This window comes from Nomascus leucogenys, chromosome 17 (assembly GCF_006542625.1).
Source record: "Nomascus leucogenys isolate Asia chromosome 17, Asia_NLE_v1, whole genome shotgun sequence".
NCBI lineage: Eukaryota > Metazoa > Chordata > Mammalia > Primates > Hylobatidae > Nomascus > Nomascus leucogenys.
Window position 1 is genome coordinate 86,669,478 of NC_044397.1, and position 12,848 is coordinate 86,682,325.

General features: G+C 48.8%; 1 protein-coding gene across 1 annotated transcript in view; it reads right to left on the minus strand.

Annotated features, from left to right (window-relative positions):
* Positions 1-2,112: 2,112 nt before the first annotated feature.
* PHLDB3 (pleckstrin homology like domain family B member 3) overlaps positions 2,113-12,848 on the minus strand; it is a 30,301-nt gene continuing 19,565 nt past the window's right edge. The window contains exons 14-16 of the mRNA XM_030796959.1: positions 6,380-6,596; positions 5,065-5,150; positions 2,113-2,553 (exon numbers count right to left, since the gene is read on the minus strand). Of these exons, the coding sequence (XP_030652819.1) occupies positions 2,419-2,553; positions 5,065-5,150; positions 6,380-6,596 (438 nt within the window). The 3' untranslated portion in view covers positions 2,113-2,418. The remainder of the gene's footprint in view (positions 2,554-5,064; positions 5,151-6,379; positions 6,597-12,848) is intronic.

Consider the following 12,848-nt stretch of genomic DNA (forward strand, 5'->3'; position numbering starts at 1 on the left):
CAAGAAAAAAAAAGGAGGTGGGGACAGGAGTGGAAACTTGTCCCAGAGAGGTGAGGCTGCCTCATCATGCTTTCATTATCTCATTAGTCTTAGCTTACAAAACAGAAATTCAAAGATACATTTACGAATTTCTACAGTGACCACAGAGCATTAAACCCAAGAGCAGGGCTCTTCTGAACACGGGGAGCTGTCGTCTACATTGGTCAGATGTCCATGAAGCGGGATTCAGTAAGGGACCCGGTTTGCAGAGGGGCTGGGGGATGAACTGATCTAAGAATACAGATGTCACACACCTGAAGGTAGAGGCCAAGGGACACCTACAGTCCCAGAGGACCTAGGAATTTGGGTGTCTGCCCTCCCGGGACTCAGAGCACTCTATCTGGGTACTCAAGGGAACTTTTTGAGGCAGGAAAGAGCTGTCTCCAGAGTGACAGCCTAGAGTGCTCAAGTGGGGGACCCTGGAGGACTGTAGAGGCCCAGAGCAGGCACCTGACCCGGCCTAGGGGTCAGGGAGAGCTTCTTGAAGGAAGGGGCGCCGTAGATGAGACCTGAAGGATGAAGTCAGCCAAAGAGCTCTGCCTGCCTTGTTCATGACAGTCCCCAGCCCTTAGCATCACTTTCCCATCAGTTTATTCAACCACTAGATGTTCCCTCCGTACCTAGAATGCACCAGGCCCTCTGCTGTACCAAGGGTTCAGTGGTGACCAAGACAGCACTCACTCCCAGGCCAGAGAGGGAGACAGACTCAACAGCAGTGATGATCCCGGGTAGTGAAGGCCATGATGAGAGAAGCACAGGATAGAATGATCGGGGTTGGGAATGGGGAGGCACAGGTGGGGCAGTCAGGGCTATAATGAAAAGCCCAGGGCCAGGAGCAGTGGCTCACGCCTGTAATTCCAACACTTTGGGAGGCCGAGACAGGCAGATCGCTTGAGCCTAGGAGTTGGAGGCTAGCCTGGCCTACATGGTGAAACCCCATCTCTACTAAAAATACAAACAAAAAAAAAAAAGAAAAAAAAAAAAAAAGCCAGGCGTGGTGTGGTGGTGGGTGCCCGTAATCCCAGCTGCTCGGGAGGCTGAGGCAGGAGAATCGTTTGAACCTGAGAGGTGGAGGTTGCAGTGAGCCGAGATTGCACTACTGCACTACTGCACTCCAGCCTGGGCAACAGACCGAGACTCTGTCTCAAAAAAAAAGCCCAGAGGAAGCATCTGACCTGCCAGGAAAATCAGGGAGGGCTTCCTAAAGAAAGAGATTTAACACAGGAACTAAAAGCTAAATGATGAGTAGGGCTTTTGTGGAATGGGGAGAGGTGCCTAACCAAAGGGAACAGAATGTACAAAGGCCCAGAGGTGAATGGGAAGCGAGTTTGTTTTTTGGGTTTTTTCCACTTTCATGGAATGAGACATGCTCTATGGTGCTGGGAACAGCAGTGACCAGGACAATGCTGGCTCTGCCTCATGGAGCTCCCAGTGCGTAAAGGACTCAGATCCATCGCCCATGATGACCCAGGGTCCTCAGGGATGGGATGACAGAGCTCAAAAAGGGGTGCCTGACCCAGCCAGGAAAGTCAGTGAGGGCTTCCTGAACGAGGTGCCAACTGAACTAAGGCTGGAAGAATGTGGTGCAGCTGATTAAGGGAGGGAGAGGGGCTGGGCGTGGTGGCTCACACCTGTAATCTCAGCACCTTGGGAGGCTAAGGTGGGTGGATTGCTTAAGTCCAGGAGTTGGAGACCAGCCTGGGCAACACAGTGAGACCCCATCTCTATAAAAATAAATAGATAAAAGAAAAAAAGGGAAGAAAAGGGCAGAGGGAACAACGTAGGCAAAGGCCTAAAGAGGGGAAGCCTAGGAGTTCCTAGAAATTTCCAGCAGCCCATCAGGCCAGAAAGGGTGGAAACAGAAGGGCCTACAACTAAAAAGGCAAAACTGCCAAACCCTAAGGACACATGCCTCTCACCCCCTTCTCCCAGCCATGACCTTAGAGTTGAAGGCCTCCATTGCTAAAGAAAGCTGGCTGTGGGACGCGTGGTTCCCAGAGGCACCTATAACTCAGATGTCCTGCCTAGGGTCCCAGGGGCCCCGGATGCCTGGGCTGGAAACCACAGCAGCAATTCCTGTTTTTCCTCCGTATTTAATTCGGTATCACAGGAGCACCAATAAATAGTTTCTTCCCGCCCCTGCAATCTTCCTCCTGTCCCGGGCAGGGCCTCAGGGGCCGGCGATCCCGTCGGAGGCAAGGCACCTGCAACCCAGAACGCAGCAGCTCAGGCCAGCTGAGCTGCGGCGCCTGCGGAATTCCCGGGAGAGTTCCAAAGCGGTGCGACCAAGTTTTCCGGCAGTGGGCGGGGCCCAGGAACGCCCCCGCGCCCCGCGCCGGCGGAGCCTCGAAGGGACTTCCCCCAAGAGGGCGGGGCCACTCAGGGGGCGTGGTTTTCATCAGCTGCTGTCACGATGACGTCCATCCAAATGCGCATGGCTTCGGGGTTCGGAGCCACCATGTAGAAAAGGCGTTCGTAGGTTTTGACGCAGAAGGTCAGGCGGGGGTTGGGGCTCTGGAATAAGCAGAAAGTGAGGGTAATTAAGACAAAAGACACCGGCCACAGTCTGGGTGCGAATCCAGCCTTGCTGCTTACAGTCTGTGTGGTAAGTCAGATACTTAAGTATCTGAATGTCAGTTTCCCTGTCTTCCCAAATGATGCCACCTACCTCACTGGATCATAAGGATTAAATGAATTAACACAAGAAAGTGCTTAAAATTAACATATGTAGAGCGCTATTGATAAATTAGGGGCAAGATAAATTTTTTTTCTTTTGTTTTTGAAACGGAGTCTGGCTCTGTCACCAGGCTGGAGTGCAGTGGCCCAATCTTGGCTCACTGCAACCTCCACCTCTCGAGTTCAAGCGATTCTCCTGCCTCAGCTTCCCGAGTAGCTGGGACTACAGGCGTGCGCCACCACGCCCAGCTGATTTTTGTATTTTTAGTGCAGACCGGGTTTCACAATGTTTGTCAGGATGGTCTCGATCTCTTGACCTTGTGATCCGCCTGCTTCGGCCTCCCAAAGTGCTGGGCTTACAGGCGTGAGCCACTGCGCCAGGCCGAGAAATTTAAAAGTAGGACTTACGGCGTCTTCTCTCAGCCTAACTTCTCCTATATTAGAAATACAAGCATTCAAATTCCACCTCCCCAAAATCTAGGTCCCCTTGTACCTGGGGAAAGTTAGTGTCTAGAATCCGTTATTTGAGTACCCACTTGCCAGTCCCAAATTGAGTAAATCCCTTATGTCCATAATCTGTTTTTAGCCCTCTCAATAACCCTGATGGAATGGGTTGATGCGTGCCCATTCTACACATGAGAAAACTAAGGCTGGCTGGGCTGGGTGGCTCACGCCTGTAATCCCAGCACTTTGGGAGGTTGAAGCAGATTGATTGCTTGAACTCAGGAGTTCAAGACCAGCCTGGGCAACATAGGGAGACCCCATCTCTACAAAAAAATACCAGAAAAACAAAACAAAACAAATTAGCTGGGTGTGGTGGCACACACATATAGTCCTAGCTACTCAGGAGGCTGAGGCAGGAGGATTGCTTGAGCCCGAGAATAGAGGCTGCAGTGAGCTATGATTGTACCACTGCACTCCAGCCTGGGCGACGGAGCAAGGAAAAAAAAAAAGAAAAGAAACAAAGAAAACTAAGGCTAAAGGCTAAAGAAAGGAAGTCACTTTCCTGATATTACATAGCTGAGATTCCAACCTAATTGCTAAAAAGCCACAGTTTGGTTATTCTCCACAGAGCTTTCTAAATATTGTATCAGTTGCCAACGTTTAAATTTTTGGCACTGTGCTTTATTCAAGTTCCAATTCCTGAGTTCTCTGGGAAAAAATAAATACAAGATAACACCATGGGGCCCACTCCCACTTGGCAACTGTTGGCAGGAGCCAACTAACAACCATCTCCTTTATTTATTTTTCATTTAAAAAATTAAAAAGAAAACAGAGATGGGATCTTGCTATGGGATCAAAAAAAAACAGTTTGAGACCATGCTGGTCTCAAACTCCTGGCCTCCTGCAATCCTCCCATCTTGGTCTCCCAAAATGTTGGGATTACAGGCATGAGCCACCACGCCTGGCAGATCATCTCCTTTAGATGCTCCCAGGCTGCCCCACTCTTGCTCTGACCTATTCATTCATTTATTCCCAGTTTAACATCAGAGTTTGCCATATTTTGGCTCTAAAACTTTTGCTCCAAGAAAATTAACAGTGACAGGCCAGGTGTGGTGGCTCACGCCTGTAATCCCAGCACTTTGGGGGGCCAAGGTGGGCAGATCATGAGGTCAGGAGTTCGAGACCAGCCTGGCCAACATAGTGAAACCCCATCTCAACTAAAAATACAAAAGTTAGCCAGGTGTGGTGGCGTGCCTGTAATCCCAACTACTTGGGAGGCTGAGGCAGGAGAATCCCTTGAACCTGGGAGGCAGAGGTTGCAGTGAGCCAAGATGGCACCACTGCACTCCAGCCTGGGCGACAGAGCCAGACTCCGTCTAAAAAAAAAAAAAAAAAAAAAAAAAAAGAGCCGTGTGTGGTGTGGTGGTTCACACCTGTAATCCCAGAACTTTGAGAGGCTGAGGTGGGTCAGGAGTTTGAGACCAACCTGGCCAACACAGTGAAACCCTGTCTCTACTAAAAATACAAAAATTAGCCAGGCACGGTGCCTATAATCCCAGCTACTCAGGAGGCTGAGGCAGGAGAATTGCTTGAACCAGGGAGGCGGAGGTTGCAGTGAGCCGAGATGGTGCCACTGCACTCCGGCCTGGGTGACAGAATGAGACTCCATCTTAAAAAAAAAAAAAGAAAATTAACAGTGGCTGAAAACTAGAGTCTGGGCTCTTAATTTTTAGTCCTGCAGTCAGGTGACCTGTTTGTTTTCTCTGCAACAAACAGGTACTCCTATGAGTACCCTGACAGGAGAAGCTGCAGGTGGCTTTCCCCAGGATGAGCCAGGGATGAGATAAGGCCTGACTCCAACTGGGTCTCCAGCTGGGAGGGCAGGGTGACATTGAGGGGCTTCACCTTGAAGGCACAGCGTAAGTGGTCGTAATAGACTTCCTCAATGGCCTGGAAGTAGATGACACCTTTGAGCTTGATCTCTTCCTTGTCTGGTAGGGGAGGTAAGAGAAAAAGAGAGCCAGTGAGAAAGGTGTGTCTGTGTGTGTCGAGGTGAGGGTCATTGGCCCTAAGTCCTGAGACTGGATTTGGGGTAAGAAACATGGTGACAAGAGTCTGAAGGTCTCTAAAGGTTGGGAGGTGAGTGAATGTTAACGCTGGATGGGAGACTGGGTGCAGAAACTGGACACGATTAGGGAATGGGGTCTGTGGAGCTGGAATCCTAGGCCCTGAATGTCTTGGTCTCTGAGAAGGGAAGGAACTCAGGGAGTGCTCAAGCACTTTCTAGGTAAAATCTCTAACCCTCTCAAACTCTCCTGGAGGGGTAAGTACATTTATCTCCATTTCACAGATGTGGAAACCAAGACTCAGAGAAGTTAAATCACCTGGCACAAGTCACACAGCCAGAGTTGACAGAGCCAGGACTCACCAAGTAGAGTCAAATGGTCATACAGGGTCATACAGGTAAGTGTCCAAGGAGGCTGGGCGCAGTGGCTCAAGCCTGTAATCCCAGCACTTTGGGAGGCTGAGGCAGGCGGATCAAAAGGTCAGGAGATCGAGACCATCCTGGCTAACACAGTGAAACCCAGTCTCTACTACAAATACAAAAAATTAGCCAGGTGTCGTGGCATGAGCCTGTAGTCCTGCCTATTCGGGAGGCTGAGGCAGGAGAATCGCTTGAGCCAGGGAGGTGGAGGTTGCAGTGGGCTGAGATCGTGCCACTGCACCGCAGCCTGGGCGACAGAGCGAGACTCTGTCTCAAAACAAACAAACAAACAAACAAACAAAACAAAGTGTCCAAGGAGAGGTTTGGAATAATTGATTCTCCTTGAGAAGAAGGACAAGGGCCCCAGACTCCTGGCCGTTGGGGGGTTGGGGGCAGCTGACAGTGCAGGTTCAGACTCATGGATGTCTTAGGAACATGGGCCCTGGAAAGCTTGAATTGTACTAAACTGTTATCTATGTCCCTGAGGAGGACTGGGGGTTTGAATTCTCGGTGGCTTAAAGAGGGGCTGGGGATCTGGACTCCAGGGTATGGAGGAAAGAGGGAGCTGGGAGCCTGGACTCCTGGGTTGTAGAGAAGGTAGGAGCTAGGGAACCAAACTTCTGGATCCAGGGGAACATGGAAAGTGGGGGCCAGGACTTCCGTTGCCTGTAGAGGAAAGGCCTCCGGAGTGGAATTCCAGCGTCCCGGGGCCCGTGGTGGCCAGGCTGGGCTTACCCGCATAGTAGGCCAAGCGGCGGGCTTGGCGGTCAAAGCAGAACCATCGCTTCCTCCAGGTCTTGATGCGGCCACCCATCTTCACCAGGGGTCCGCGGCAGCAGCCCCCAGACACCTGCACATGTGGGCAGTTTTCCGGGTTGTGGCCCCACCCCTCCAGATGCTGCCGGAGATCCAAGATTCGCGGGCCTGGAGAGTGGGGTGGGGTGGGCGGGGCCTGGGGAGCAAAGAGAAGGGGCAGCTGATGTAAGGGGCGGGGGATTCTACAGCCTGGAGCCCCTCGAGGGGAGCAAGTCATAGCAGCTTGCGTGTAAGGCCCGCTACAGCATTTAGAGGGTAATATTAATTAGCACCATCTGACAAATGCAACGGCTACATGGATTGACTATGATGCTCGGCCCAGGACTTTATGGACATCAGCTCCTTGGCACTTCATGGCAACTGTGAGCCCCATTTTACAAATGAGCAAAATGAGGTATAGAGAGATGACATAATGCACCCGAGGTCACACAGAGCTTCTAGGCAGCAGAACCGGGACACAAACCCAGGTATTTCTGACCCTAGAGCTCACCCTGAAACATCAGAGGCCTATCAACAGAAATGAACATTGGGCCGGGCATGGTGGCTCATGCCTGTAATCTCAGAACTTTGGGAGGCTGAGGCAGGAGGATCCCTTAGGCCTAAGAATTCAAGGGCAGCCTGGGCAACATAGCGAGATCCTGTCTCTGAAAAAAAAAATTTTTTTTTGGAAAAAAGAAATGAAGATTGGAGCCTGTGTGGTGGCTTGAGCCTGTAATTCCAGCTACTCAGGAAGCTGAGGTGGGAGGATCCCTTGATCCCAGAAGTTTGAAACCAGTCTGGGCAACACAGAAGACCCCTTCTCTATTTAAAAAAAAAAAAAAAAAAAGAGAGAGAGAGAGAGAAGCTATGTGCAGTGGTTCATGCCTGTAATCCCAGCACTTTGGGAAGCTGAAGTGGGAGGATCACTTGAGGCTATGAGTTGGAGACCAGCCTGGGCAATATAGTGAGACCCCATCTCTACTAAAAATCCAAAAAATTAGCTGCGCCTGGTGGCGCACACCCGTAGTTCCAGCTACTAAGGAGGCTGAGCCCAGGAGATCGAAATTGCATTGAGCTATGATTGCACCACTGCACTCCAGCCTGGGTGATTGAGTGAGACCCTGTCTCAAAAAAGAAAAAGAAAGAGAGCTTGTTTACATTATTATTGTTGTTATTATTGTTGTGATGAAATTAATGAATATAATCCTCTGCTAAGTACTTTCTACGTATAATCTCTGCCCCCTCAAACTCTCCTGGAGGGGTAAGTACGTTTATCTCCATTTCACAGATGTGGAAACCAAGACTCAGAGAGGTTAAGTCACTCAGCACAAGTCACACAGCCAGAGCTGACAGAGCCAGGACTCACCAGGTAGAGTGGTCACCTCAGATGGTCATACAGGTTGGGGAGGAGGATTTAAGGCAATACAAGTGTCCACTATTTATGAGAGCCTGACCATGAGCTGGTCTGATCCAACCTATTCTTCCCAAATAATCCCTGCAAACAGTGGTATGATTCCGGAGGTCAAACTGAGGTTCAGGGTAGTACATCTCAGATTTCTTCATGCAAGCAGATCCACTGGGGATTTTGTTAAAATGTTAAAATGCAGACTCTGATTCAGTCATTTCAGGGTGGGGTCTGGAGTAGGGGGAGAAGTTCTGCATGTCTGACAAGCTCCCAGGTGGGCCCTGATGCTGCTGTTCCACCAGCCACACTTTGAGTGTCAAGGAGTTAGAAAACTGAAGCAGGATGGGTGTGGTGGCTCACACGTGTAATCCCAGCACTTTGGGAGGCCAAGAGGGGAGATCGCTTAAACCCAGAGTTTGATACCAGCCTGGGGCAACATGGCGAAACCCCGTCTCTACAAAAAATACAAAAATTAGGCTGGGCGTGGTGGCTCACGCCTATAATCCCAGCACTTTGGGAAGCCAAGGTGGGGGGATCACCTGAGGTCGGGAGTTTGAGACCAGCCTGACCAACATGGATAAACCCCATCTCTGCTAAAAATACAAAATTAGCCAGGTGTGGTGGTGCATGCCTGTAATCCCAGCTACTCGGGAGGCTGAGGTTGCAGTGAATCAAGATGGCACCATTGCACTCCAGCCCCAGCAACAAGAGCAAAACTCTGTCTCAAAAAAAAAAAAAATACAAAAATTAGCCAGGCATGGTGGTGTGTGCCTAGGATCCCGGCTAATTGGGAGGCTGAGGTGGGAGGACTGCATGAGCCCAGGAGGTGGAGGTTGCACTAAGCCGAGATCACACCACTGCACTCCAGCCTGGGGGACAAAGGGAGACCGTGTCTCAAAAAAAAAAAAGAAAGAATGAAAAGAAAGAAAACTGAAGCAAGGCCAGAGCAAGAAGGGATGAGAAACAGATGAGATTTACTGGTTGGAGACAGGAGAGTGAGGTGGGGAAATGAGAAGGATTAGGGAGGAGGACTGCAGAGAGGGAAAGGCCAGGTTTAAAGAGCACCCGCTGGGCCTGCAATCTCCCCAAATCCACACAGGAAGACCAAGGATCACCACCGCGTGTGGAAGCTCCCGCTCTGTGTCAGGCACTATGCCAAGTGGTCACTGTGATTATCTCGTTTCTTCTCCAAAACAACCCATTAATGTCCCCATTAGACAGATCAAGAAACTGAGGTTTTAAGAAGAGGTGACTCTCCAAGGTCACCAAACTAGGGCGTAGGGGAGCTGGGCCCCAATCTAGGAGGAGACCAGGGATGGGCTTGGGATTCCACCACTGCCTGGCTGTGTCACCTCCACAGAACTCCTGCCCCTCTGGGAGCCTCAGTTCCCTGTGCTAAAACACCAGGGTTATCACAGCACCCTCCTCTGGGGCTGTTTCAAGGATGAGCTGGCTGCCCTCACGGTCTCTCACTTAGAGGTTCCTCTTCTAGGTGTGAAGCCCAGGGACAAACTTGTTGATGTGCACAACAAATAGCAGGGGTGTACAGCAGGGGACAAAGCACACAGCAGGGGACTGTTTAATAAATGATGACGCTACAAGCCAGGCAGAACACCAGAGCAGGAGCAATTCTGTTTGTTTGTTTGTTTTGAGACAGAGTCTTGCTCTGTCACCCAGGCTGGAAGGCAGTCCTGTGATCTTGGCTCATTGCAACTTCTGCCTCCTGGGTTCAAGCGATTCTCCTGCCTCAGCCTCTCGGGTAGCTGTGACTATAGGCACATGCCACCATGCCTGGCTAATTTTTGTATTTTTAGTAGAGACGGGGTTTCTCCATGTTGGTCAGGCTGGTCTCGAACTCCCGACCTCAGGTGATCCGCCCGCCTCAGCCTCCCAAAGTGCTGGGATTACAGGCGTGAGCCATCGCGCCCGGCCTGTGCTTCGTTTTTAATGAGCACAAGCATATGCCTAACAATGCAGAAGACCCCACTGCCGTTCCTGCCTTATTTTGCTCCCTGGCTCTTAACAGCCTCTGACATGCTATTTATTTTACATATTGATGTTGCTTTGTGTCCATCTTCCCCCTTAAAACATCAGCTTCCCCCAAAGGTGGAGATTGTCATCTTGGTCACTGCTATAACCCAGGGTCTAGCCACAGTAGGCACTCAATAAATATTGGCTGAAATGAATAAGGGAAGGACAGATGGTGGTAAAAACAAAAAGGTTAGGAAGGATGTGCTTATTTACGAGATAAATTCACAAAATATGGCTTGATTGTTGCATGTGGAAAAGTATAAACATAGATTTGAAGGCTTCTCAGCAGTAGAAGTGAGATCAGGAAGAAAGTGACCACTTTCTTAATACTTTATCTATCATTCTTTTTTTTTTTTTTTTTTGAGGCAGGGTCTCACTCTGTCACTGAAGCTGGAGTGCAGTGGTGCGATCATAGCTCACTGCAGCCTCCACCCACTGGGCTCAAGCAATCCTCCCACCTTAGCCTTTTCCCGAGTAGCTGGGACCAAAGGCTTGCACCACCACACCTGCTAATTTTTTAAATTTCTGTAGAGATGAGGGTCTCACTATGTTGCCCAGGCTGGTCTCCAGCTCCGAGACTCAAGTGATCCTCCAACCTCGGCCTCTCAAAGTGCTGAGATTATAGGCGTGAGCTACAGTGCCTAGCTTTATCATTCTTTATAACAAAACGCATTGATTCTATGAATGTTATTAGTATAGGCAAAAATATAATTTATGTAAGGGAGCTGTCAGCTAAATCAAGAATGTGAAAAAGTCAACAGGATAAATGATTTGATTATTTCCACAAATAAATAGCATTTTCTTTAATGGGGAGGCGGAACTGTTAGAGATTAAAAGATTTAAGAGACATTAAACCAAATGCATAGTGTGTGCTTTGCATATAGATTCAAATAAATCAACTGTGAAAAGATATTTTGGGTCAGGCATGATGGCTCAGGCCTATAATCTCAGCACTTTGGCTGGTCAGAAGGGAGGCTCGAGGCCAGGAATTCAATACCAGCCTGGCCAACCTAGTGTCTCTACTGTTAAAAATGGAAAACAAAGCCAGGCACGGTAGCTCATGCCTGTAATGCCAGCACTTTGGGAGGCAAATGCGGGTGGATCACCTGAGGTCAGGAGTTCGAAACCAGCCTGGCCAACATGGTGAAACCCTGTCTCTACTATAAATACAAAATTAGCCAGGCATGGTGGTGGGCACCTGTAATCCTCGCTACTCCAGAGGCTGAGGCAGGAGAATTGCTTGAACCCTGGAGGCAGAGGTTGCAGTGAGCCGAGATCGTGCCACTGTACTCCAGCTTGGGCAACAAAGTGAGACTCCTTCTTGAAAAAAAAAAAAAAAGGGAAAGAAAAATAATAAATAAATTTAAAAAAACATATTTTGGAGACAATGAGAGAAATGTGAATATGGACTATATATTACAATATAATGAAATTAATAATCTCATAAGATATGACAATGGAATTTTTGTTATGTTAAAAATAAAACAAAAAAACTATTGGCCAGACACAGTGGCTCACACTTGTAATCCCAGCACTTTTTGAGGCCAAGGCAGGCAGATCACCTGAGGTCAGGAGTTCAAGACCAGCCCGGACAACATGGCAAAACCCCACCTCTACTAAAAACACAAAAAACTAAATGGATGTGGTGGTGGGCACCTGTACTCTCAGCTACTCGGGAGGCTGAGGTAGAAGAATCGCTTGAACCAGGGAGGCGGAGGTTCCAGTGAACTGAGATCACATCACTGCACTCTAGCCTGGGCGATAAGAGTAAAACTCTGTCCCCCAAAAAGCAAGCCTATCTATTGGAGACAGTGATGTTTCAGTGAAAGGATACAATATTTTGCTTTAAAATATTTCAGTGCAGAGTGGGATGTAGGTATGGGATTAGTAAAATAAAATTGGTGGCTGGGCCCCCACGCCCTAGAATTATGCTTATAATTCTAGCACCTTGGGAGGCTGAGATGGGAGGATTGTTTGAGGCCAGAAGTTTGAGATCAGCCTGGACAACATAGCAAGACTCTATCTCTACAAAAATAAAATACATTAAAAATATAGGATTGCAGAAGACTTATGAGAAAAAAGAAAAATATTAAAAATAAAAATAAAATATATATACCTGGTACATACTCACACAATTTAAAACATTAAATAAAATAAATAAATAAAAAGTTGGCAAGTACAAGATTCAATATTGAAAATGATTAAAGCTGCGCAGTGGGCACCTGGGGGTCTATTAATCTACTCCTTCTCTCGTGCATATGCTTGAATATTTCTATAATAAAAAGGTTTTTTAAATAAATAAAAATAAAAACAGTTTTTTGGTTTTTTGTTTTTTTTTTGAGACGGAGTTTTGCTCTTGTCGCCAAGGCTGGAGTGTAGCGGTGCAATCTTGGCTCACTGCAACCTCCACCTGTGGGTTCAAGTGATTCTCGTGCCTCAGCCTCCCGAGTAGCTGGGATTACAGGCATGTGCCACCACGCCTGGCTAATTTTTGTATTTTTAGTAGAGATGGGGTTTCACCATGTTGGCCAGGCTGGTTGCAAACTCCTGACCTCAGGTGATCCACCCACCTTGGCCTCCCAAAGTACTGGGATTACAGGCATGAGCCACTGTGCCCGGCCAAAAACAAAATTTTAAATGATTTTGAAAAGTTCCAGCATGGACCGGGCATGGTGGTTCACGCTATAATCCCAGTACCCTGGGAGGCTGAGGCAGGAGGATTGCTTGAGGCCGAGAGTAAGTCCCAGCATGGACTCGTCCTCCTCTGTACTGACTGCTGACATTGTCACCAATGTACAGAAGAGGAAACTGAGGCAGAGTAGAGCAAGTTACCCGAGGACCTGCCACACATGGAGATGACCGTCTTCGGGTCATGGGAACAGGAACTGGTCCTCTGCAGTTCCCTTTCCCTTGCCAAGCCCAGGACACTTTTCTGTTCAATTGGAGGAGAGGAAAGGGTCAGATGTAAGAAAG